The sequence below is a fragment of the Salvelinus alpinus genome, chromosome 6 (genome assembly GCF_045679555.1).
Source record: "Salvelinus alpinus chromosome 6, SLU_Salpinus.1, whole genome shotgun sequence".
Lineage (NCBI taxonomy): Eukaryota > Metazoa > Chordata > Actinopteri > Salmoniformes > Salmonidae > Salvelinus > Salvelinus alpinus.
The window spans coordinates 16684578-16709620 of NC_092091.1; the positions used below are offsets into that span (position 1 = coordinate 16684578).

General features: G+C 43.5%; 2 protein-coding genes across 2 annotated transcripts in view; one reads left to right on the top strand and one right to left on the bottom strand.

Annotated features, from left to right (window-relative positions):
- Window positions 1–25043, top strand: part of LOC139578241 (voltage-dependent calcium channel subunit alpha-2/delta-4-like) — a 77642-nt gene that overhangs the window by 26332 nt on the left and 26267 nt on the right. Inside the window, exons 11-24 of the mRNA XM_071405588.1 lie at window positions 232–345; window positions 710–922; window positions 1572–1649; window positions 3049–3204; window positions 8471–8557; window positions 10450–10521; window positions 10985–11046; window positions 11159–11226; window positions 11542–11587; window positions 11778–11875; window positions 13406–13499; window positions 13640–13732; window positions 14794–14936; window positions 15765–15836. Of these exons, the coding sequence (XP_071261689.1) occupies window positions 232–345; window positions 710–922; window positions 1572–1649; window positions 3049–3204; window positions 8471–8557; window positions 10450–10521; window positions 10985–11046; window positions 11159–11226; window positions 11542–11587; window positions 11778–11875; window positions 13406–13499; window positions 13640–13732; window positions 14794–14936; window positions 15765–15836 (1396 nt within the window). The remainder of the gene's footprint in view (window positions 1–231; window positions 346–709; window positions 923–1571; window positions 1650–3048; window positions 3205–8470; window positions 8558–10449; window positions 10522–10984; window positions 11047–11158; window positions 11227–11541; window positions 11588–11777; window positions 11876–13405; window positions 13500–13639; window positions 13733–14793; window positions 14937–15764; window positions 15837–25043) is intronic.
- Window positions 16182–19307, bottom strand: LOC139578243 (leucine-rich repeat and transmembrane domain-containing protein 2-like). The gene is made up of 3 exons (XM_071405591.1): window positions 19106–19307; window positions 17893–18573; window positions 16182–17709 (listed from the first exon to the last, which is right to left on the bottom strand). The coding sequence occupies exons 1-3, from the start codon at window positions 19149–19151 to the stop codon at window positions 17192–17194; spliced, it is 1245 nt and encodes a 414-aa protein (XP_071261692.1). The 5' UTR covers window positions 19152–19307; the 3' UTR covers window positions 16182–17191.

Genomic DNA, 25043 nt, shown 5'->3' on the forward strand with positions numbered 1-25043 from the left:
ACACACACAACACACACACAACACACACACAACACACACACAACACACACACACACACACACACACACACACACACACACACACACACACACACACACACACACACACACACACACACACACACACACACACACACACACACACACACACACACACACATACATACGTATACTTCCACACACTTGCTGTTGGCCCAGTCTCAGTTCTTCACTGTGTGGTGCTTCCTCCCAGGCTGCGACCAAGGGCCAGGGCAGCCTGTGCAACCAGGCCATCATGCTGATCACAGATGGAGCCATGGAGGACTTCAAAGACGTGTTTGAAGAGTTTAACTGGCCTGATCGCAGGGTACTGTAGGGCAAAACTACTATTTACTCTATATGAATAACTACACACCCACTTGACCTACAGTAATACCTATTTACGGTACATTAAAATAAAATGTAATAACATTTAATTGGTCGCATACACATATTTAGCAGATGTTATTGCCGGTGCAGCGAAATGCTTGTGTTCCTCGCTCCAACAGTGCAGTAATATCTAACAATACACGTAAATTCTTCTGTTATTCTATTTTCTATTTCCCTACTTCCCCTGAACAGCAAGGTATTTTGATGACATCACTTTAACAGCCATATCAGTTTAATATGTTCAGTATTTACTTAATGAACTGACTGAATTGAATATCAGTGTCCTATACTGTCTCTTTCAGGTGCGCCTCTTCACTTACCTTATTGGCAGAGAGATGACCTTTGCGGACAACACCAAGTGGATCGCCTGCAACAACAAGGGTTACTACACACACATCTCCACTCTGGCTGACGTGCAGGAGAATGTCATGGAGTACCTTCACGTCCTGAGCCGACCAATGGTCATCAATCACAATCATGACATCATCTGGACCGAGGCTTACATGGACACTGTGGTGAGTACGGCAGCTATACTTACCCAGTGGGCTTTGCCTGTTAACTGCAGTACATTCTGCCTTTTCTTCCAGGATCCAAATCTGCACTTTCTTTGGCTTCAAAGGCAACGTGTTGTTGTTGCATTTAACCACGTTTGTCACCTCACACTGCCCTGTTTGAAAGTCAACTGTCTACTGTATTATCATGGTGTGCTGTCAGTTACATTAGTTCATTCATTCTGTGTGTCTGTGTAGTTTATGACTCCTCCCTGTATTTGTCTTCTGTCCTGCTACTGTGCTCATTCTCTCATCTCACCTCACCTCTATCACCGGACCTGACCCTCACTCACTCACACTGACAGCTACCCAATACGAAGGAGGTAAAAAGAGACTGTGGGAAATACATCTTGTCTGATAGGGAAGCCCTTTTAGTGTAGTCCTCTTCTGTTTAGGCCTTGTGGTAATAGTGAACGCAGTCTCCCAAGCTTTCGATTGGCTGTCACCAGTTGCAGTTGTATGGCACCCTCTAGCGTAACGAGTCTTAATTGCAGGTATTAGAATTAACAAGTAGGAGTAGTACCAGAACCAACAGCTTTTTGATTTGTTTAGGATAAACCAAACGTTATTTCTGATGCATAAATATGTACTAATGCTGCAATTATTCCTCCAGCTCTTCGCCACAAAGGCTCAAAGTTTACTTCTCATGACCACGGTGGCAATGCCCGTCTTCAGCAAGAAGAAAGAGACGGTCAGTGGACTAAAAGCCTATGTTAGATTTAAATGTATATTTAACATAGGAATGGTGGTAATCAAAGTAATAACAGTTAGAAGTTGTAATTGTAGTAGTCCCTTTGAGGCACCAGACTATTCTTCCCCAATAGCCTGTTACAACTGTAGTAATCTAGAGCTATAAAAGGTATGTGAGGTACAGTACCAGTCAAACGTTTGGACACACCTACTCATACAGGGTTTTTCTTTATTTTTACTATTTTCTACATTGTAGAATAATAGTGAAGACATCAAAACTATGAAATAACACATATGGAATCATGTAGTAACCAAAAAAGTGTTAAACAAATCAAAATATAATTTATATTTCAGATTCTTCAAAGTAGCCACAGATTTCCACCGGTCTAATGTCCATTTCTAGTGTTTCTTGGCCCAAGCAAGTCTCTTCTTCTTACTGGTGTCCTTTAGTAGTGCTTTCTTTGCAGAAATTCGACCATGGAGGCCTGATTCAGGTAGTCTCCTCTGAACAGTTGATGTTGAGATGTGTCTGTTACTTGAACTCTGTAGCATTTATTTGGGCTGCAATCTGAGGTGCAGTTAACTCTAATGAACTTAACCTCTGCAGCAGAGGTAACTCTGGGTCTTCCTTTCCTGTGGCGGTCCTCATGAAAGCCAGTTTCATCATAGCGCTTGATGGTTTTTGCGACTGCACTTGAAGAAACTTTCAAAGTTCTTGAATGTTCCGCATTGACTGACCTTCATGTCTTAAAGTAATGATGGACTGTCGTTTCTCTTTGCTTATTTGAGCTGTTCTTGCCATAATATGGACTTGGTATTTTTACCAAATAGGGCTATCTTCTGTACACCACCCCTACCTTGTTACAACACAACTGAATGGCTCAAATGCATTAAGAAAGAAAGGAATTCCACAAATGAACTTTTAACAAGACACACCTGTTAATTGAATTTGTTCTTAACTGGCTTGCCTAGTTAAAGGTTAAATAAAAATAGAAATAGAATTTAATTGAAATGCATTCCTGGTGACTACCTCATGAAGCTGGTTGAAAGAATGCCAAGAGTGTGCAAAGCTGTCATCAAGGCAAAGGGTGACTACTTTGAAGAATGTCAAATTTAAAATATATTTTGATTTGTTGAACACTTTTTTGGTTACTACATGATTCCATATGTGTTATTTCATAGTTTTGATGTCTTCCCTATTATTCTACAATATATAAAATAGTAAAAATAAAGAAAAACCCTTGAATGATTATGTATCCATACTTTTGACTGGTTTTGTATATTTGAACCTGGTCAAGCAGTTCACTGCGTGCACAATGCATCTGTGCTGCAGTGACATGTTACTGTAGTTGTTGTGCCATTAGAAGTCTTATAAACCCTCCTCTCCCCTTCTCCTCCAGTTGAGCCATGGGATCCTGCTGGGGGTGGTGGGTTCTGACATCCCTCTGTTGGAGGTAATGAAGCTGGCTCCCAGATATAGGCTGGGTCCCCATGGTTACGCTTTCCTCATCACCAACAACGGGTACATCCTGGCACACCCTGACCTACGACCTCTGGTGAGTCCAACCGCTGTAGAGCTTACGCTTGCTTCCGACTATAGTCACTAGTAGGGTTGCGTTATTCCGGGAACTTTCAATAAATTCTGTGGTTTTCCCGAAATCCCAGTTGGTGGATTCCCGGAATCTGGAGGGAATAAGCAGGAATTCCGTAATCCTCCAACCAGGATTTATGGAAAACTAGGGAATTTATTGAAAGTTCCCAAAATGTTGCAACCCTCGTCACTACTAATACTACTACAGTCCCTATTTCTAATACTATAGTTACGACTGCAGTCACCAGTACTACTACCGCAGTAAAAACTACCACTAATACTACTACTACTCTGACTGTAACGGCAGCCTTCCTCCTCTTCGTCTGAAGAGGAGGTATAGCAGGGATCGGACCAACACGCAGCGTAGCCAGTGCTCAACATGTTTAATTACAAACGAATACTGTGAACACTTACAACAATTACAAAATAACAAATGTGGCAAACCGATACAGCCCTATCTGGTGCAGAGAAAACACAGAGACAGGAAACAACCACCCACAATCTCCAACACAAAACAAGCCACCTATATATGATTCCCAATCAGAGACAACACAAAACATCTGCCTCTGATTGAGAACCATGTTAGGCCAAATATAGAAACGGACAAACAAGACACACAACATAGAATGCCCACCCAGCTCACGTCCTGACCAACACTAAAACAAGCAAAACACATAAGAACTATGGTCAGAACGTGACAGTACCCCCCTCCTGAGGTGCGGACTCCGAACGCACCCCCTAAAACTCAAGGGGAGGGTCTGGGTGGGCATCTGTCCACGGTGGCGGCTCCGGCGCAGGACAAGGCCACCACTCCACCATTGTCTTTGTCCCCCTCCTTAGCATCCTTTGAGTGGCGACCCTCGCCCCCGACCTTGGCCTAGGAATCTTCACCATGGTTCCCACTAGATTGAGGAGACAGCTCAGGACAGAGAGGTAGCTCAGGACAGAGAGGTAGCTCAGGACAGAGAGGTAGCTCAGGACAGAGAGGTAGCTCAGGACAGAGAGGTAGCTCAGGACAGAGAGGTAGCTCAGGACAGAGAGGTAGCTCAGGACAGAGAGGTAGCTCAGGACAGAGAGGTAGCTCAGGACAGAGGGGTAGCTCAGGACAGAGAGGTAGCTCAGGACAGAGGGGTAGCTCAGGACAGAGGGGTAGCTCAGGACTGAGGGGCAGCTCCGGACTGAGGGGCAGCTCCGGACTGAGGGGCAGCTCCGGACTGAGGGGCAGCTCCGGACTGAGGGGCAGCTCCGGACTGAGGGGCAGCTCCGGGCTGAGGGGCAGCTCCGGGCTGAGGGGCAGCTCATGACTGGAGGGCAGCTCATGACTGGAGGGCAGCTATTGGACAGTCGTCATGTTGAGATGGTGTGAGATGTAGGAAGAGCATGCAGTATTGTTGAGCTTAGGATGTTGGAGGGTGGTGCAAGGCACATTGTGTTTTTAAATTCTTCGTTCTTGTCAGTGACCACACTCAAACAGTCAGTGGCCACGCTCAAACAGTGCAAAGAGTCTAACCTAAAGACCATCTCAATGTTCAATTTGCAGATTTTGTGTGGGGTCACTGATTGGTTATTGAACAGAGCATGAATAATTTCATTAAATGGTTAAAGAGTCTCAGATGACAGCCTCGTGCTCAACACCTAGAGCAGCATAGTGGAGGGTTGTATTCATTAGTGTACACCGTAGACAAAATGTTTTACAACAGATAATGAAAACAAGCCTTTCTTATTGGGCAACTTCAGCTTGTCCCTCCCAGGCAACCATAAAATGTGATTCTGGGTGTTATTTTCTGTTTTATTTAACCTTTATTTTGACAGCGGGTCATGCTGAGACCAAGGTCTCTTTCACAGATGAGCCCTGTATACACATGAACACACATCACAATACACTTCAATTACTCTTCAATATACATTATACACATCAATTACACTTCAATATACACTATACACATAAATTGCATATCAATTACCACTTTATTTTAAGAATGTGAAATGTCAGAATAATAGTAGAGAGAATGATTTATTTCAGCATTTATTTATTTCACCACATTCACAGTGGGTCAGAAGTTTACATACACTCAATTAGTATTTGGTAGCACTGCCTTTAAATAGTTTAACTTGGGTCAAACGTTTCAGGTAGCCTTCCACAAGCTTCCCACAATAAATTGGGTGAATTTTTGCCCATTCCTCCTGACAGAGCTGGTGTAACTGTGTCAGGTTTGTAGGCCTCCTTGCTCGCACATGCTTTTTCAGTTCTGCCACAAATTTTCTATAGGTTTGAGGTCAGGGCTTTGTGATGGCCACTCTAATACCTTGACTTTGTTGTCCTTAAGCCATTTTGCTGCAACTTTGAAGTATGCTTGGGGTCAATGTCCATTTGGAAGACCCATTTGTGAGCAAGCTTTAACTTCTTGACTGCTGTCTTGAGATGTTGCTTCAATATATATACGTACATTTTCCTTCTCATGATGCCATCTATTTTGTGAAGTGCACCAGTCCCTCCTGCCACAAAGCACCCCCACAACATGATGCTGCCATCCCTGTGCTTCACAGTTGGGATGGTGTTCTTCGGCTTGCAAGCCTCCCCCTTTTTCCTTCAAACATAACGATGGACATTATGGCCAAACAGTTCAATTTTTGTTTCATCAGACCAGAGGACATTTCTCCAAAAAGTACGATCTTTGTCCCCATGTGCTGTTGCAATCCATAGTCTGGCTTTTTTATGCGGTTTTGGAGCAGTGGCTTCTTCCTTGCTGAGCGGCCTTTCAGGTTATGTCGATATAGGACTTGTTTTACTGTGGAAATAGATACTTTTGTACTCCAGCATCTTCACTAGGTCCTTTGCTGTTGTTCTGGGATTGATTTGCACTTTTCGCATCAAAGTACGTTCATCTCTAGGAGACCGTCTCCTTCCTGAGCGGTATGACGGCTGTGTGGTCCCATGGTATTTATACTTGCGTACTATTGTTTGTGCAGATGAACGTGGTACCTTCAGGCACTTGGAAATTACTCCCAAGAATGAACCAGACTTGTGGAGGTCTACAATTTTTTTCTGAGGTCTAGGCTGATTTCTTTTGATTTTCCCATGATGTCAAGCAAAGAGAACTGAGTTTGAAGGTAGGCCTTGAAATACATCCACAGGTATACCTCCAATTGACTCAAATGATGTCAATTAGCCTATCAGAAGCTTCTAAAGCCATGACATAATTTTCTGGATTTTTCCAAGCTGTTTAAAGGCACAGTCAACTTAGTGAATGTAAACTTCTGACCCACTGGAATTGTGATACAGTGAAATAATCTGTCTGTAAACAATTGTTAGAAAAATTACTTGTGTCATGCACAAAGTAGATGTCCTAACTGACTTGCCAAAACTATAGTTTGTTAAAACCTCTTATGACTGCAATCCCGTTAATGGGATGATATGACAACAGCCAGTGAAAGTGCAGGGTGCCAAATTCAAACAACAGAAATCTCATAATTAAAATTTCTCAAACATGCATGTATCTAATACCATTTTAAAGGTAATCTTGTTGTTAATCCCACAAGTGTCCGATTTCAAATAGGCTTTACAGCGAAAGCACCACAAACGATTATGTTAGGTCACCGCAAAATCACAGACAAACACAGTCATTTTTCCAGCCAAGGACAAAAGACAGGAGTCACAAAAAGCAGAAATAGAGATAAAATGAATCACTGACCTTTGATGATCTTCATCAGAAGACACCCATAGGACTTCATGTTACACAATACATATATGTTTTGTTCGATTAAGTTCATATTTATATCTAAAAACCTCAGTTTACATTGGCGCCATGTTCAGAAATGCCTCCAAAATATCCGGAGAAATTGCAGAGCCAAATAACAGAAATACTCATCATAAACTTTGATGAAAGATACATGTTTTACATAGAATTAAAGATAAACTGGTTCTTAATGCAACCGCTGTGTCAGATTTCAAAAAGCTTTACGGCAAAAGCACAATATTAAATAATCTGAGATCACGGTTCAGCCACAAAAGGACAGGATACAGTTACCCGCCAAATTGTGCAGTCAACAAGACTCATAAAAAGCATTATAAATCTTCACTTACCTTTGCTGATCTTCGTCGGAATGCACTCCCAAGACTCCCACTTCCACAAGAAATGTTTGTTTTGTTCGGTAATGTCCATCATTTATGTCCAAATAGCTATTTTTGTTAGCGTGTTTGGTAAACAAATCCAAAGTCAGGAAGCGCGTTCACTAAAAGCAGACGAAATGTCAAAAAGTTCCGTAACAGTCAGTAGAAACATGTCAAACGATGTATTGAATCAATCTTTAGAATGTTTTTAACATAAATCTTCAGTAACGTTCCAACCGGAGAATTACATTGACTTCAGATGTGCGATGGAACAGAGCTCCCTCATGTGAACGCGCATGGTCAGAGCATGGTCAGGTCATGATAGACCTTACTCAATCCCCTCTCATTCGGCCTCCCCTCACAGTAGAGGCATCAGACAAGGTTCTACAGACTGTTGACATCTAGTGGAAGCCGTAGGAAGTGCAAACTCATCCATATCCCACTGTGTATTCAATAGGGTCTTGGTTGAAAATCGACCAACCTCAGAATTCCCACTTCCGGTTTGGATTTTTTCTCAGGTTTTTGCCTGCCATATGAGTTCTGTTATACTCACAGACATCATTCAAACAGTTTTAGAAACTTCAGAGTGTTCTCTATTCAATACGAATAATAATATGCATATATTAGCAACTGGGACTGAGGAGCAGGCAGTTTACTATGGGCACCCCTGTGCACCTTTCATCCAAGCTACTCAATACTGCCCCTGAAGCCATAAGAAGTTTTAACAAGAAATTTGTGGAGTGGTTGAAAAACAAGTTTTAATGACTCCAACCTAAGTGTGTGTAAACTTCCGACTTCAACTGTACACATCAATATTCATATCAATATAAAAATAATAAGAAGAAGAAATAATAAGAAAACAAACATGTTATGTGGTCAATAATAAGCCTACTTGTTCCTTTTGGAGCCAGTTGCCATGGAGATGGAGCCTTTGAAGTCAGGATACCATGTCATGGAGTTGTCCATCAAACACAGTTGTCCTAAGTGATTGGCTCAGCCTAGAGAATAAACACATATTACAGACAGACAGCTGAGGTTCTATATAAAACTTGTATCTGTCCTCTTCCTGATTCTTTTCACCCATGTCGTCTTCCTCATCTCCTCCTTTCCTGTCCCACAGTACAAAGAAGGCAAGACGCTGAAGCCCAAGCCTAACTACAACAGTGTGGACCTGGCTGAGGTGGAGTGGGAGGACATAGATGAGACAGTGAGTAGTATAGTAGCAACAGTAATATTAATTAATAGATGAGATGGTGTAGTATATTAGTAATATTAATACATAGATGAGACAGTGAGCAGTATATTAGTAACAGTAACATTAATGCATAGATGAGATGGTGTAGTATATTAGTAACAGTAACATTAATGCATAGATGAGATAGTAGTAGTATTAATACATAGACGAGACAGTGGGTAGTATACAGTAGTAGTAACAGTAATATTAATACATAGATGAGATGGTGAGTAGTATAGTAGTAGTATTAATACATAGATGAGACAGTGGGTAGTATACAGTAGTAGTAACAGTAATATTAATACATAGATGAGATAGTGAGTAGTATAGTAGTAGTATTAATACATAGATGAGACAGTGGGTAGTATACAGTAGTAGTAACAGTAATATTAATACATAGATGAGATAGTGAGTAGTATAGTAGTAGTATTAATACATAGATGAGACAGTGGGTAGTATACAGTAGTAGTAACAGTAATATTAATACATAGGTGAGATAGTGAGTAGTATAGTAGTAGTATTAATACATAGATGAGACAGTGGGTAGTATACAGTAGTAGTAACAGTAATATTAATACATAGATGAGATGGTGTAGTATATTAGTAATATTAATACATAGATGAGATAGTGAGTAGTAGTATTAATACATAGATGAGGTAGTATAGTATAAATATTAATACATAGATGAGACAGTGAGTTGTATAGTAGTAATATTAATACATAGGTCTTCTACAGCACTTACAATGAACAACAAAAACGGGCGGTTTCAAAATGCTGTTGAGGGGCCCCCCCAAAATTGACATTTTCCAACAGACATTACCTGCTATGATTATTGCACATGTACTGTACATACCATATCACATAACCCACCGACAACACACTGAATGTCTTCAAAAGAGCTTGCTAGCTTGTAATCCAAAAAAAAAATTCTCCTTCTGGTTCGTTCAGCTATTCCTATGGGGGGAAAGAATGGGGGTTTTGGATAAAAGCCGAAAATAATGTCTGAGGTTAATACAGGCTTAGGAGATCTTATACATTTTGTTCTATGAGATAATATGTAATGGGTGCGTGTTGGTGGCAGGGAAGTCAGGTGCAGGAGAACGAACTTGGTAAAAACGGAGTTGTTTAATAAATGCTGATAAAACTCCCAAAAAACTAAATGTACAAAATAACAAAAGTGGGTACAAAACCCGTCGCACACCAACATAATACATGCACATCACATACATGCAAACAATCTCCGACAAGGACATGAGGGGAAACAGAGGGTTAAATACACAACATGTAATTGATGGGATTGGAACCAGGTGTGAAGGAAGACAAGACAAAACCAATGGAAAATGAAAAATGGATCAGTGATGTCTAGAAGGCCGGTGACGTTGACCGCCGAACACCGCCCGAACAAGGAGAGGGACCGACTTCGATGGAAGTCGTGACATAATATCAGTCAGTTAACATGACCTTTATGAATTATGAAGCCTTTATGTGCTTATTTTGATTAAATAAATGCTTAAAAAATCAGAAAAAGTTATGTTAGCTCCTGAAGATTATCTCAGAACAAAACGTAGAAGATCTCCTAAGCCTTTGTTTATCGCAGACCTTATTGTCGCCGTTTATCCAAAATCCCCCCCCAAAAAACATTAATTTCCCCATAGGCTTGGTCCAACGAGCCATGGCAGAGTTATTGCCTACCAAAAGACGGCATTACTCTTTCTCACAGTACAGAGGAACTCATTTCTAGGTATGAATATATATTAATGTATGTTCTGGGCTCTAACAGTGCTGTTTGGGTAATTGTGCTGGTAAGGTAACTGAATACAAGGTCAACAGTGATTGTGTGCATTATTGTGTGTGTTTTTCCCAGCTAAGGACAGCCATGGTGAAAGGGGAGATGGGCACTCTGTCTTTAAACGTGAGAGCATCAGTGGACAAAGCGGTGAGTGGGACCTCGTGTGTGTGGTGGGATTAGATGTGGCTCAATGCCTTATGCCTAATGGAATATTCATAGTAGTCTCGTACACCCAACCTTAGGCGACAGCAGTGACTAGGTTCTGCTTTCAATGACGGACTCTTCAGGCAAAATTTTGCAGTGGTTTAAGTGAAGGTAGTTGATGCAAATTAGACACTTGCAAAATGCACTCATTAAAAATACCCTCCGTGATCTCCATCTTGCTAGCAGTTATTTTGTAATCAAGCAATTATTTTGTATTCAAGCGGATAAGGTAGTGACTTAAGCAGTGTCGTAGTTCCTCTATGCCAAACTGATGTTCTGTTATGTACAGACGTGTTAAGCCGGAACATTTGAAAATTGTGGGAGTCAACCTGGAGGTCTAGAGACACTATATTGATTCTAACAACTGTCTCATAACACAATTCTAATTTTTTCCCCTTCACAACAGAAAAGGCCCTTGTTCTTAACAAATGACTACTTCTACACAACCATCAATGACACCCCATTCAGGTAAGTGTGATGCTATGATGGCGAGTGTGGTATGTAGTCATAGGCCTGTTGGATTGAATGAAGTCAATGAACATCTCACTCACTCCTTTATTGTATGTATTTCCCTCTGCAGTTTTGGTATGGTTCTGACAAGGGGTCACGGACAGCTGATGTTCATGGGGACAGTCTCTGTGGAAGAGGGTAAGTCTCCCCACTCTACCGCTACTGGCCACTCTCTCTGCCTCTCACCTGCCCTGCTCTACTGCTACTGGCCACTCTCTCTGCTTCTCATCTGCACTGCTCTACTGCTACTGGCCACTCTCTCTGCCTCTCATCTGCCCCGCTCTACTGCTACTGGCCACTCTCTCTGCCACGCATCTGCACTGCTCTACTGCTACTGGCCACTCTCTCTGCCACTCATCTGCCCCACTCTACTGCTACTGGCCACTCTCTCTGCCACTGATTTACTGCAGAACAATCGGATTTATTTACTGGTTGCATCCAATCTCCACTCAGGCCTGCATGACCTGACGTCCCCTGATCTATCCATATCCAATGAGTGGTAAGCATGGATAAATACTAACAAATAAAGTATTGAATGTAATATTATAAATTATATATTATTGGACTGTAATCCTCTAAATAAGTGTACTGAAATGTAACACTCTAAATGATAGAGTGTTGGACTGTAATACTTTATTGGCCTTAAATGGCCCTTCACGGAGTGAAAACCCCATTGTCTTTCCGTTCAGGACGTATTGTGAGACAGACATTGATCCTCACCACCGCAAATACTCTCAGCTTCAGGCTGTCATTCGCTACCTGCAGGGGAAGGAGCCTGACCTGGAGTGTGAGTACTGTCTCTACAGCCTGCTCCATAGATAAATACTTATTCAACCCCAATGCCATTTATTCAAAGCCTAACCCCAACCCCAACGCTGACCATAACCCTAACGCTGTTGTTACCCCAACGCTGATGTTACCCTAACCCCAACACTGATGTTACACTAACCCTGACCCCAATGCTGATGTTACCCTAACCCTGACCCCAATGCTGATGTTACCCCAATGCTGATGTTACCCTAACCCTGACCCCAACGCTGATGTTACCCCAACGCTGATGTTACCCTAACGCTGATGTTACCCTAACCCTGACCCCAACGCTGATGTTACCCTAACCCTAACGCTGATGTTACCCCAACGCTGATGTTACACTAACGTTGATGTTACCCTAACCCTAACGCTGATGTTACCCTAACGCTGATGTTACCCTAACACTGATGTTACCCTAACCCCAAACCTGATTTTACCCTAACGCTGATGTTACCCGAACCCTAACGCCGATGTTATCCTAACCCTGACCCCAACGCTGATGTTACCCTAACCCTAACCCCCACGCTGATGTGACCCTAACCCCAACGCTGATGTGACCCTAACCCCAACCCTGATTTTACCCTAATGCTGATGTTACCCTAATGCTGATGTTACCCGAACCCTAACGCCGATGTTACCCTAACCCTGACCCCAACGCTGATGTTACCCTAACCCTGACCCCAACGCTGATGTTACCCTAACTCTGATGTTTCCCTAACCCCCACGCTGATGTGACCCTAACCCCAACGCTGATGTGACCCTAACCCCCACGCTGATGTGACCCTAACCCCCACGCTGATGTGACCCTAACCCCAACACCGATGTGACCCTAACCCCAACGCTGATGTGACCCTAACCCCAACCCTGATTTTACCCTAATGCTGATGTTACCCTAACGCTGATGTTACCCTAACCCTGACCCCAACGCTGATGTTACCCTAACTCTGACGCTGATGTTACCCTAACTCTGATGTTACCCTGACCCTAACGCTGATGTTACCCAAACCCCAACGCTGATGTTACCCTAACCCCAACACTGATGTTACTCTAACGCTGATGTTACCCTAACACCAACACCGATGTTACCCTAACCCCAACACTGATGTTACCCTAACGCTGATGTTACCCTAACACCAACACCGATGTTACCCTAACCCCAGCGGTGATGTTACTCTAACATCTGTTTTGTGGATCCCCAGGAAGACTTGCCTGTGCGAGGTCATCAGCTAATAGGGATAATAGAGATTATTATTAAGACAAAAAAACAAGTATAATATCTGGCAAATTTCAGGTTTGATGTTGACTGAGTGTCTCTGACTCCCAGGTGACGAGGTGCTGCTGCAGCAGACACTGTTTGATGTTGACTGAGTGTCTCTGACTCCCAGGTGACGAGGTGCTGCTGCAGCAGACACTGTTTGATGTTGACTGAGTGTCTCTGACTCCCAGGTGACGAGGTGCTGCTGCAGCAGACACTGTTTGATGTTGACTGAGTGTCTCTGACTCCCAGGTGACGAGGTGCTGCTGCAGCAGACACTGTTTGATGCCGTAGTGACAGCCCCCTTAGAAGCCTACTGGCAGGCCGTCATGCTCAATGCATCTGGGTAAGACTACAAAATGATATGTTTTTCACTCCTTTCCTTTTATGTTAGCTAGTGTATGTATGTGTGTTTTGTGCGCGCATATGTGTGTGGATGTGTATTGAGTGCATTAAATACCAATCTGTGTATTTGTGTGTGTTCAGGATGGAGATGGGTGTGGAGACAGCCTTTCTGGGAACTCGCTCTGGCCTTATCCGGCTCACCAGATACACTGGCATAGAGACCAGGGTCGCCAAGTGAGTCACACTACCCCAGAGTTATCCCATTACAGACTACATTAGCCCTGCAGAGTTAACACATTACAGACTACATTAGCTCTACAGAGTTAGCCCATTACAGACTGCATTAGCCCTACAGAGTTAGCCCATTACAGACTACATTAGCCCTACAGAGTTAGCCCATTACAGACTACATTAGCCCTACAGAGTTAGCCCACTACAGCCTACATTAGCCCTACAGATTTAGCCCCTATTACAGACGACATTAGCCGTACACAGTTAGCCCATATTACAGTCTACATTAGCCCTACAGAGTTAGCCCCTATTACAGCCTCCATTAGTCCTACAGAGTTAGCCTACATTAGTCCTACAGAGTTAGCCCATATTACAGTCTACATTAGCCCTACAGAGTTAGCCCATATTACAGCCTACATTAGTCCTACAGAGTTAGCCCATTACAGACTGCATTAGCCCTACAGAGTTAGCCCCTATTACAGCCTCCATTAGTCCTACAGAGTTAGCCTACATTAGTCCTACAGAGTTAGCCCATATTACAGTCTACATTAGCCCTACAGAGTTAGCCCATATTACAGCCTACATTAGTCCTACAGAGTTAGCCCATTACAGACTGCATTAGCCCTACAGAGTTAGCCCCTATTACAGCCTCCATTAGTCCTACAGAGTTAGCCTACATTAGTCCTACAGAGTTAGCCCATATTACAGCCTACATTAGCCCTACAGATTTAGCCCCTATTAGACTACATTAGCCATACACAGTTAGCCCATATTACAGTCTACATTAGCCCTACAGAGTTAGCCCCTATTACAGCCTCCATTAGTCCTACAGAGTTAGCCTACATTAGCCCTACAGAGTTAGCCCATATTACAGCCTGTGTCCTTTGAGCAGGAAAGTATTCACTAGGAACCAAATGAAAGAAACAGGCAGTCAGTACCTGAACTTGTCCAATATGAAACACTTGTTTTTCCTTTGCAAAACGTTTTGCTACAGTGTGCGCTAATGAATAGGTCTCGGGAGTTTGCTCTAAACTCTCTCTTAATAACTACTTCCTACTCTACAGAAAGTTCTTGACTCCAGCTGATAAGGACAACCTGTTTACCGTGGACCATTTCCCCCTGTGGTACCGCCTGGCCATGGAGAACCCCCCTGGAAGCTTCGTCTACTACATCCCTGTGGAGGACAAAGACAACAGAGACAAGACAGGTACCATCCCTATCATCCAGGGTTGAGGTCCATCCCTAGCCAACTGACATTTACTCCTGAGGTTCTGACTTGTTGCACCCTCGACAACTACTGTGATTATTATTATTTGACCATGCTGGTCATTTATGAACATTTGAACATCTTGGCCATGTTTTGTTATAATCTCCACCCGGCACAGCCAGAAGAGGACTGGCCACTCCTCATAGCCTGGTTCCTCTCTAGGTTTCTTCCTAGGTTTTGGCCTTTCTAGGGAGTTTTTCATAACCACTGTGCTTCTACACCTGCATTGCTTGCTGTTTGGGGTTTTAGGCTGGGTTTCTGTACAGCACTTTGAGATATCAGCTGATGTAAGAAGGGCTATATAAATACATTTGATTTGATTTGATTAGCCTAGTCCCAGATCGGTTTGAGCTGTCTTGGCAATGCTTGCTGTGACAATGGCAGTAGGAGTTGGCAAGACAACACAAACAGACCTAGCATCAGTCTAGTGAATTACGTCTTCTACCAAGTCAATTTAGGAATTTAATGGAGAAATTTGAGAAATTCCATGTACAGCTCCAGCTGGCTGAAATTGACCCCAACTCTGCTAATATTTGATTATTACTATTGACATGACATTATAACAGAACAGCGGTGAGTTTCCCCAAAACATAATGATAATCTTTAGCACTAAGATCATCTGAAATCTACTGGTAACTTCGGCAACGGACCAACGATGCTCTTATTGCTAAAGACAATCATTATGATTTGGGGGAAATCAACCCAGACCTACAGAAGCTCAAAGGTTGTGTTAGACTGATTGATGATTGGTTGATTGTCTTGTGACAGGGGCGTCAAAGTATGTCATAGCCGCCACAGCTGTGACTGTGTCATCGGGAGGCAAGATGGCAATGGCTGGAGGTAAGCTTCTGACTTTTACGTTCTCTGAAATATCGGGCTGCTTAACACCAATCCTGGAGGCGTTAATGCATCGTGTGGCTTCTACGTGTATTGAAGTGTCCATAACGGTAGTAGTATTCTCTGTGGTGCTACTGCTAAATGTTTGACACACTTTTGGCTTGTGGAGAGGGAAGCGCTCCATGTGTCTTGTGAAGGTCCCTAGAAGAGGAGGGTTACTGTTAAGTGTATGTGATGGTTGTCACATCATCATGAGCTTTATCCTCATGGCCTTTTCTCATATCCTGTCACAAAAATGTAGGGGATGCTTACATCAGCTGGAATAAATTGTGGTGGGCAAGGTTAGATAAATAAATGCTTTATTGTCATCAGCATGATTAACAGAATATCACATTATCGTTATTTCTTGAGCAAAACTTAAGAGCAAATGTGTAATGTTAACACAGAGACAGAAATAACGATTAAAGGACTAATGAGATACTGATATATGTACATGTTTTTAGGTCAGTGCTGATCTCTTCGACAGTTCAAAATGGTTAAATGGAAATGGTTGCCAACTAGATTCAGTTCGCAATGAATATGGCTGCTAGCCATGGCACTGACTCTCTTCAGCTGCTGTTATCATAATATCCTCTAAAGGTCAGTAGTTTGCTGTTGTATTGTATGGCTTTGAAAGCAGGCTTACTCTGTACAGATATGAACATTGATTTGACTTGGAATATTCATTTAGTAGAGAGAGGATTGAGTCACTGCACCTGAGCACAGATCTGATACACAAGACTGCATCTGTCTAACACTGATTCCACAGAACATTGTGTACTATATTCTTGTACATTCATGTGTACTATAACTATTTGAGCGACAACCACTACTGGGATTGTTAACCTGGGCTTTTGTAGCAAAACGTTAGGAGCAGTTACATTACATTAGACAGGGACTTGATCTATTGGCATTTTTTGCTTGAAACACAAAGAACTTTGATGGAAGGTCGGATCAAGGAATAAGCGTACAATTATAATGGATTTCAAAGACGATTTCTAGGAAAGTCTTTGAACCAAGGTGCAGAGGTACCAGAACGTCCACCACACAGTTGGAGAGCTGACTAAAGTACCAATCACGTAGCAACCACACGTCTTGAAGCAATGCAGCGTTCCAGTTTTCCATTTGACGATCAACTGTACGATCATGTCGGTATGCCTCGAACACCAGCAAAGTGCAGCAGGGATACGCTTTCTCAGCTCTATACATTCCCTAGTCTAGAATGCCCTGGAGCACTGAGTAGTAAGACACACAGTTAGGGAATGCAGCCCCCCCTGAATCCTTGCAACAGGAATGTCAGCCAGTCAGAGAAACAAAGGTCAAAAGCCTGTTATTCTGTATGTGTGGACTATGGGACTGGACTCTGGTTCTGGCTCAGCTGGGGATGTTGGGGAGGAAGGAAAGACGCCGTCCTCGACGTCTGTCTCCCCCCCTCCCTCCCCAGCCATCAATGGCTGCCATGTGTTCTTCAGCTCCCTCTGGTACTTGGCCATAAGAGAGGCGTAGATACAGCCGTAGGTGGCCGCCACCACCATCATCACACACACCACACCACACACACACGCCGCCACGATCTGAGTCCCCCAGGCCCTGCGCACGCTAATGGGCCGGTAGCGCTGGCGTACACAGTCTTCTTGGTTGGCCTGGGGCCCGTTCATGAGCCCGTTGATCCGACCGACACAGGGTGGGCGCCCCCCACGGGGCCCATCGTAGCCAGGGACCCTGGCCTGGTTCTCCAACTGCAGGCAGTAGTTGAACATCTCTATGGGGATGCTGCGGATGTCCCGCCCCCTCAGCTCCTTGGGTAGGTTGCATTTCACAGCATCCACCTGCCCGTCTGAAACACACATAGGGATCTAGTGGATCACTAGCACGATCAATAGATAATCAAGCTCATTTACAGATCAATAACAGACATGACACAGTATCAGACTAGTACATGACATGGAACAAAGGCCAAACTGACTTGACTGTACATGAAACACTGTAAGCTTGAAGCAATACACAACATAATACTGACGTCTGTACAGCAGCCACTCCATCCAGTGCTTGAAGTCCCTCAGGTTGCAGTCACACTCCCAAGGGTTGCCTGCCAGTTGGAGGCTCAGCAGGCTGCCCAGGGGCTGGAAGGTGGCTCTGTCCAGGCTCCGCAGCTTGTTCCCAGTCAGAGACAGCCAGGCCAGGCCCTGGAGCCCGTCCAGCAGCCCATTGGGAAAAACTACCAGGCCGTTCAGGGACAAGTCCAGCCCTTTCAGTATCCAAAGGCCCTGGAACAGCTCTCGGCTCAACCCCCAGCGACTACCGTTACACTGGGTAACCTCCGTCTGGTTACTGGGGTCTGTAGGGGTAAGTAGGGGGCAGTCACCCAGGTAGTTCCCTGAGAGGTTGAGCCATTGCAGGCCGCTGAGGCCGGAGAATGACCCTGGTTGCAGGCTGGAGAGGTGGTTGTCAGAGAGGTCCAGGAGCTCCAGAGCGCTGAGGTTGGACAGGTCCCCGTCGCCCAGGGAGGAGAGGTTGTTGTGGGGCAAGAGGAGGGTGCGGGTGTCCTGGGGCAGCAGAGGCAGGACGGTGGTTAGGGAGAGCAGAGCCAGGCCTGTACAGTCTGTGCCGTTGCTGTTGCAGATGCACACAGTGGGACAACCGCTAGCTGCCTCTAGCAGACCCAGCAGTACTAGCAGCAGACTGGGCAGGGCTGCAAAGACTGGGGAGAGAGAAGAAGAGGGCTTTAGGAAGAGGACTTTGATAAATCTAAGCAATCTAAAACAAATATATTGTACGTACAGGAAGTTCTGGAGTAGATTAGATTAGAAGTTTAATAGTCACATGTACAGGGTACAGTAAAGAAAATCATAAGCTCCGAGCTCCAACAATGCAGGTCAAAGTGAAATAAAACAATACATGTAATAATAAAGAATATAAATACATTTAAATAAAATATATACATGTTAACACTTTAATAATGGTAAATGTTCATTGGGGTAGCGGCAGGGTAAATGTCCGTTGGGGGGAGGGTCAGAAGGGGGACAAGGGGAGCAGGTTGCTGCCTAGTGGTGTCTATTCAGCAGCCTGATGGTCTAGGCGTAGAAGCTGTCGGCCAGTCTTCCAGTATTTGCCATGATGCTCCCGTACTACTTGCGTATTCGTGATGGAAGCCGGAAGAACAGGACATGGCTCGGGTGATGAGTAACTAAACACTGTTGTCCGTCAATCAGCCCACTGTGGCAGTCACTCACCCAGGCTCTCCAGGTGGGTACTCCTAGGCAGGTCGAGGGGCTGCATGTCTGCTGCCACCCTAGACTGGCACTGGCATCGGGCTGTCTCAGTAGGTGCCCTCCTTGTGCCACCCACTAGCTAGAGGGAGAGAGAGAGAGAGAGAGAGATGGTAGTACATGGTGTTGATGTGGATCTGTAGGAGAGAGATTGTTGGCCGTTTTGACTCTCATCTTATATAATACTGACTATGACAATATGTGTACAGATTAGTAAAGACAATATAATCTGTTCCATCTGATTTGGAAAAGCATCATTATATACTTCCCCCTCTTCCCCCCTCTTCCCTCTCGGACTGTTCAAGAGTTTGTTTCCCTTTTCATCCCTTTCAATTCCCTGGTATTTCGAGGGGGGGGGGGGGTTCAGTCAAAAAGGAGCTTGATGCATGTGCTCTGTGCTTAGCCAAAAGTAAATGCAAGTACTCTACAGAGGTTTTTTAAATTGATTTAAATTTAAAGGCAATGTTCCTGCGTTAGCGGAGAATGAATTCACCGTAAACGCTGCATATAATCCTCAATTAGCTTTACATTTATTTTGCACAATCTGTAACGCTTCAGCGATACAGACTGAACAGAGCACCAAGTCAAAGTTAACTTTCTACTGAACAGCCACTCAACTGTAGAAGTCTTACAGATAACCCTCATCTTTCACATGCAGACAATCACAGAGGATAAAGTCATAGTTTTTTTCCCAGGCTGAGTTCTTGTGGCCTTTGGTCTCTGTATTGATTTGAAGTGGAGAAGGAGAGGGATAGAGAGGTGAGAGGAGAGAGAGGAGAGACAGACGGAGAGAGGAGAGACAGACGGAGAGAGACAGACAGACGGAGAGAGACAGAGACAGAGAGTGAGAGAGAGGAGAGAGACAGACAGCGAGAGAGAGGAGAGAGAGAGACAGACAGCGAGAGAGAGAGAGACAGACAGCGAGAGAGAGAGAGAGAGAGAGAGAGAGAGAGAGAGAGAGAGAGAGAGAGAGAGAGAGAGAGAGAGAGAGAAAGTGAGAGAGAAAGATGTCCTTCATTTACTGATTTGAAAGAAATGATGTAGCTCCATCATGCGTGCCTCTGCTGCCACTTAGAGGAGCCTTAAGGTCTTTATTTTGTCATCGGTCCACAAAGATCCTGAATTGCTCTCCTCCGCTCAACATTCCTCTCCCATTCGCTTAGTCTGTACTCACATACGTACGCACAGTCTATACAGTTGCAGGATCTTAATTTGACCAGTTTATCACAGCAGGAAAATAATCTTGCAGCAACAGGAAATGTGAATTATTGTGTGGATTATTTGATCGTGTGAAGCGCAATGCCTGAGATGTACGCTTGTGGCGGTTGGTGATGTTTAAGATGAGGGAGGACGATTTAAAAAAAAAAAAAAATTATGAGCATGGCTTTATTTCTATTACAGCATGTTGGATGACTGTCGTTCATATTCCGTTCACCCAGCTCAATGTATTAGGTCGATAGGTTTAGGCTACTACATACCCATGAGGTTGCTACAACCTATGAATGAAAGTTTACAACATAGTCGAGAGAAAAATGTGAGTAATCAAGGTGACAGACAGTGACACATTCAATACTGCCTTGCACAATCTTGCCTGATCTAGGGTGTAATCATTAGTCCAACAGTTGCAAATGAGAGTTTCTATTGGACAAATTCAGGTATGTTTATCTCTGTTTCGTTCTGTTTGCCTCCGTTTATGAAACTTTTTTCAACAGAATTGGCAGAATGAATACACTCCTGATTACTCGCAAACACAGTTCACCTTCATAGCAGCCACATGCAAACAGCATGATTATTTTGCTCATTGTATAATTCCTTCTTGCATCTATGCGATCTCCTCCTCTCATATTTTCTCTTGGCTTGTGGACTTCTGTGCACAATACATCAGCTGTCTGTGACCAAACCTTCATATCATAACCGCTAACTGCTACACAAAGCCTACATCGTTGTCACCATATTAGCTAACGTCATAGTCAGCAAAGCTACTAGAACTAATGTGTTAGCAAACCCACTACAATCATGCAGTACAGTGTATAGTCAGCAAGCAGTTTAGCAGTTACACCGGGAGGCCCCTGTGGCTTACCTTGACTTGGAAGAGTTATAGCATCCCTCTCTGTTTGAGCTGGGTGTTTGAGTGGGGTAAACTAGCGATCTGCATTCGCTAGCTAAGTGAAAGTGAATGTTTTTTTTTTAAATACAACAAAATCTCTCAATTTTTTTCAAAACTGTTCAACTATTGTTTGAGTCAACTACTCACTGAATCTCGAAATGAAGTTTGCTTGCTTCTGTTTCTCAATGTGATGTGTGCTTGGTTCTGATTCTCAATTTGATGTGTGCTTGGTTCTGATTCTCAATATGATGTGTGCTTGGTTCTGATTCTCTATATGAAGTGTGCTTGGTTCTGATTCTCAATATGATGTGTGCTTGGTTCTGATTCTCTATATGAAGTGTGCTTGGTTCTGATTCTCAATATGATGTGTGCTTGGTTCTGATTCTCTATATGCAGTGTGCTTGGTTCTGATACTCAATATGAAGTGTGCTTGGTTCTGTTTCTCAATTCTTGATATGAAGTGTGCTTGGTTCTGATTCTCTATATGAAGTGTGCTTGGTTCTGATTCTCAATATGATGTGTGGTTGGTTCTGATTCTCTATATGAAGTGTGCTTGGTTCTGATTCTCTATATGAAGTGTGCTTGGTTCTGTTTCTCAATTCTCAATATGAAGTGTGCTTGGTTCTGATTCTCTATATGAAGTGTGCTTGGTTCTGATTCTCAATATGAAGTGTGCTTGGTTCTGTTTCTCAATTCTCAATATGAAGTGTGCTTGCTTCTGTTTCTCGATACGAAGTGTGCTTGCTTCTGTTTCTCAGTTTTAGGTGCGCTTGGTTATATTAGTGTATAGTGGAGGGTGTTTTTCGGTTTTTCTGTGTGAGCTGTGAGGTGTGCTGTGCTTGTCCTGTTTAATCAGGGGCATGATGAGTACATCTGATCTGGAGTCAGTTGATCCACAATGTTCTGTCACTGTCTGGTCTGGAGCCAGTGCAGCAGCAGCTTAATTAACCAGCCTTAAGAGGATGAGGTAATCTTCATTCCTCAATTAGTGCTGGGATCCTGAGAAGATTTACCCTGACCTGTCTGTCAGAGGTCCAGCACCAAGGAGGTTACAGAAGACATAGATGAAGTGGGGATATCTGATATAAGGCCTTTTCAGAGCGTTCATTTAATTTCCACGGCTACAAAGGAATTTGTGGAAATGTAACATCTTGACACCAAGTGAAATGTCAGTATGAATATGCAAGCACGCAATATTTTAACCTAAACTGAGAGTATTACATTTAGGTCAGACTCTTGTGTAGTAGGGAACACAAATACATACACAATACATACACACACACACATACACACATACACACATACACACACTGCCCTAATCCAAGGACATGTATAGAAGAGAAAACACTCAGATTTAGGGGAGGTACCTCATTTTCTATGGATATGGCTTTGAACAGAAGCCTCTGGCCACACTCCTGCCATTTACGTATCACACACACACACTCACACTCACACAAACACAAACATTCACACACACACAAACTCACTCACGCACACACAAACTGGCACACACACTCACACACACACACACACACACACACACACACACACACACACACACACACACACACACACACACACACACACACACACACACACACTCACACACACACACGCTTAGACACAAACTCACACACACCCACACACACGCACTCTCTCTCTCTCCCTCCCACATCAGAGCACTTCTCATTCCGTCCCTCAGTCAGCCTCTACTTCTCCTTGTCTCTGCCCTACTTTTTTAGGTCCAGTACAGTAGTCAAATCGAAGTGATTGAAGCACTTGGGAGTCCATTCCAGGGGGGGCTGCCTCATTGAATTACACTTCCAGCTGATGAGAGAAGCTTTTGGGGGAGGGGGATGACAATAAAAAGCTAGCATACATAATTTAGTACAGCCTTGCCACAAAAGGAAGATAGATAGACGCGTAAGTGTTGGGACAAATATGGTAGTCTATACAGACACAATTAAGTGTTTTGGCACCCTTACATGTTTCACTATTTCTTCTAAAATAAGTTGTAATTGAAACCTTTTGGGTGTACACATATGTATTTGTTTAATTTACAGGATAAAAAAATAAATACATCTGAACTGAAATTTAGATATTTCACTTGAAAGGGAAAAAATGGCCTGGACTAAATTATACAAAATTCTAATTAATTTGGTTGGAGGCAGGTGATTCTCGTGTATGTCTAATTTACCTCACCTGTGGTAAGTTGCAGGTGCCTACAGGGTACAAATAGCCATTCAACCAGTTCTGAAAAGAGAAAAGGGAACATTTTGCTCCATTACACTCCAATGTAAAATGCAATGGTGCCATTTAACTGCATCTGCATATGCAACAGCTCCAACTGGCGGTGCAGTGTATCAAAGTATCCCATATTATACCAAGTGTTTAATTACAAACGATGGCGTTGTGAGCTGCATTGACAGCTTGGTACCATCAAGTGCACCATCACACAGATCACATTGGATTAGGCCTCCCTCCGCCTCCCACTCATTGATGGTAAATGTGCAGTTATTCCTGCCCCAGATTAGGACACAGGTCTCAATCGTCCCCGGCAGCAGGGTTTAGACTGCAGGACAGATGCTTGTTATGATTCCAGATGGCTGTTTGTGTGGCGGTGGAACACATAGAACACATTCAGGGCCTTGCAAAAGTATTCATCCACCTTGGTGTTTTTCCTATATTGTTGAATTACAACCTCTAATTTAAATAGATTTTTATTTGGATTTCATGTAATGGACATACATAAAATAGTCCAAATTGGTGAAGTGAAATTTAAAAAAGAACTTGTTTCAAAAAACTATTTAAAAAAATGTAAGAAACGTGGTGTGTACATATTTATTCACCCCCCTTTGCTATGAAGCCCCTAAATAAGATCTGGTGCAACCAATTACCTTCAGAAGTCACATAATTAGTCCACCTGTGTGCAATCTAAGTGTCACATGACCTGTCACATGATCTCAGTATATATACACCTGTTCTGAAAGGCCCCAGAGTCTGCAACACCAGTAAACAAGGGGCACCACCAAGCAAGCGGCACCATGAAGACCAAGGAGCTCTCCAAACAGGTCAGGGACAAAATTGTGGAGAAGTACAGATCAGGGTTGGGTTATAAAAAAATATCTGAAACTTTGAACATCGCACGGAGCACCATTAAATCCATTATAAAAAAAATTGAAAGAATATGGCATAACGACAAACCTGCCAAGAGGGGGCCACCCACCAAAACTCACAGACCAGGCAAGGAGGGCATTAATCAGAGGCAACAAAGAGACCAAAGATAACCCTGAAGGAGCTGCAAAGCTCCACAGCGGAGATTGGAGTATCTGTCCATAGGACCACTTTAAGCCGTACACTCCACAGAGCTGGGCTTTATGGAAGAGTGGCCAGAAAAAAGCCATTGCTTAAAGAAGAAAATAAGCAAACACGTTTGGTGTTCGCGAAAAGGCATGTGGGAGACTCCCTTAACATATGGAAGAAGGTACTCTGGTCAGATGAGACAAAAATTTTGCTTTTTGGCCATCAAGGAAAACGCTATGTCTGGCGCAAACCCAACACCTCTCATCACCCCAAGAACACCATCCCCACAGTGAAGCATGGTGGTGGCAGCATCATGCTGTGGGTATGTTTTTCATCGGCAGGGACTGGGAAACTGGTCAGAATTGAAGGAATGATGGTTGGCGCTAAATACAGGGAAATTCTTGAGGGAAACCTGTTTCAGTCTTCCAGAGATTTGAGACTGGGACGGAGGTTCACCTTCCAGCAGGACAATGACCCTAAGCATTCTGCTAA

What these genes read in the sequence shown, in the direction of transcription:
- LOC139578243 (XM_071405591.1), bottom strand. Translation starts at nt 19,151, where the DNA reads ATGCAGCCCCTCGACCTGCCTAGGAGTACCCACCTGGAGAGCCTGG. An exon ending in TACCCACCTGGAGAGCCTGG is followed by an intron (nt 18,574 to 19,105) that starts GTGAGTGACTGC and finishes CTCTCTCCCCAG; the next exon opens with TCTTTGCAGCCCTGCCCAGT. An exon ending in GGAGTGGCTGCTGTACAGAC is followed by an intron (nt 17,710 to 17,892) that starts GTCAGTATTATG and finishes TGTGTGTTTCAG; the next exon opens with ACGGGCAGGTGGATGCTGTG.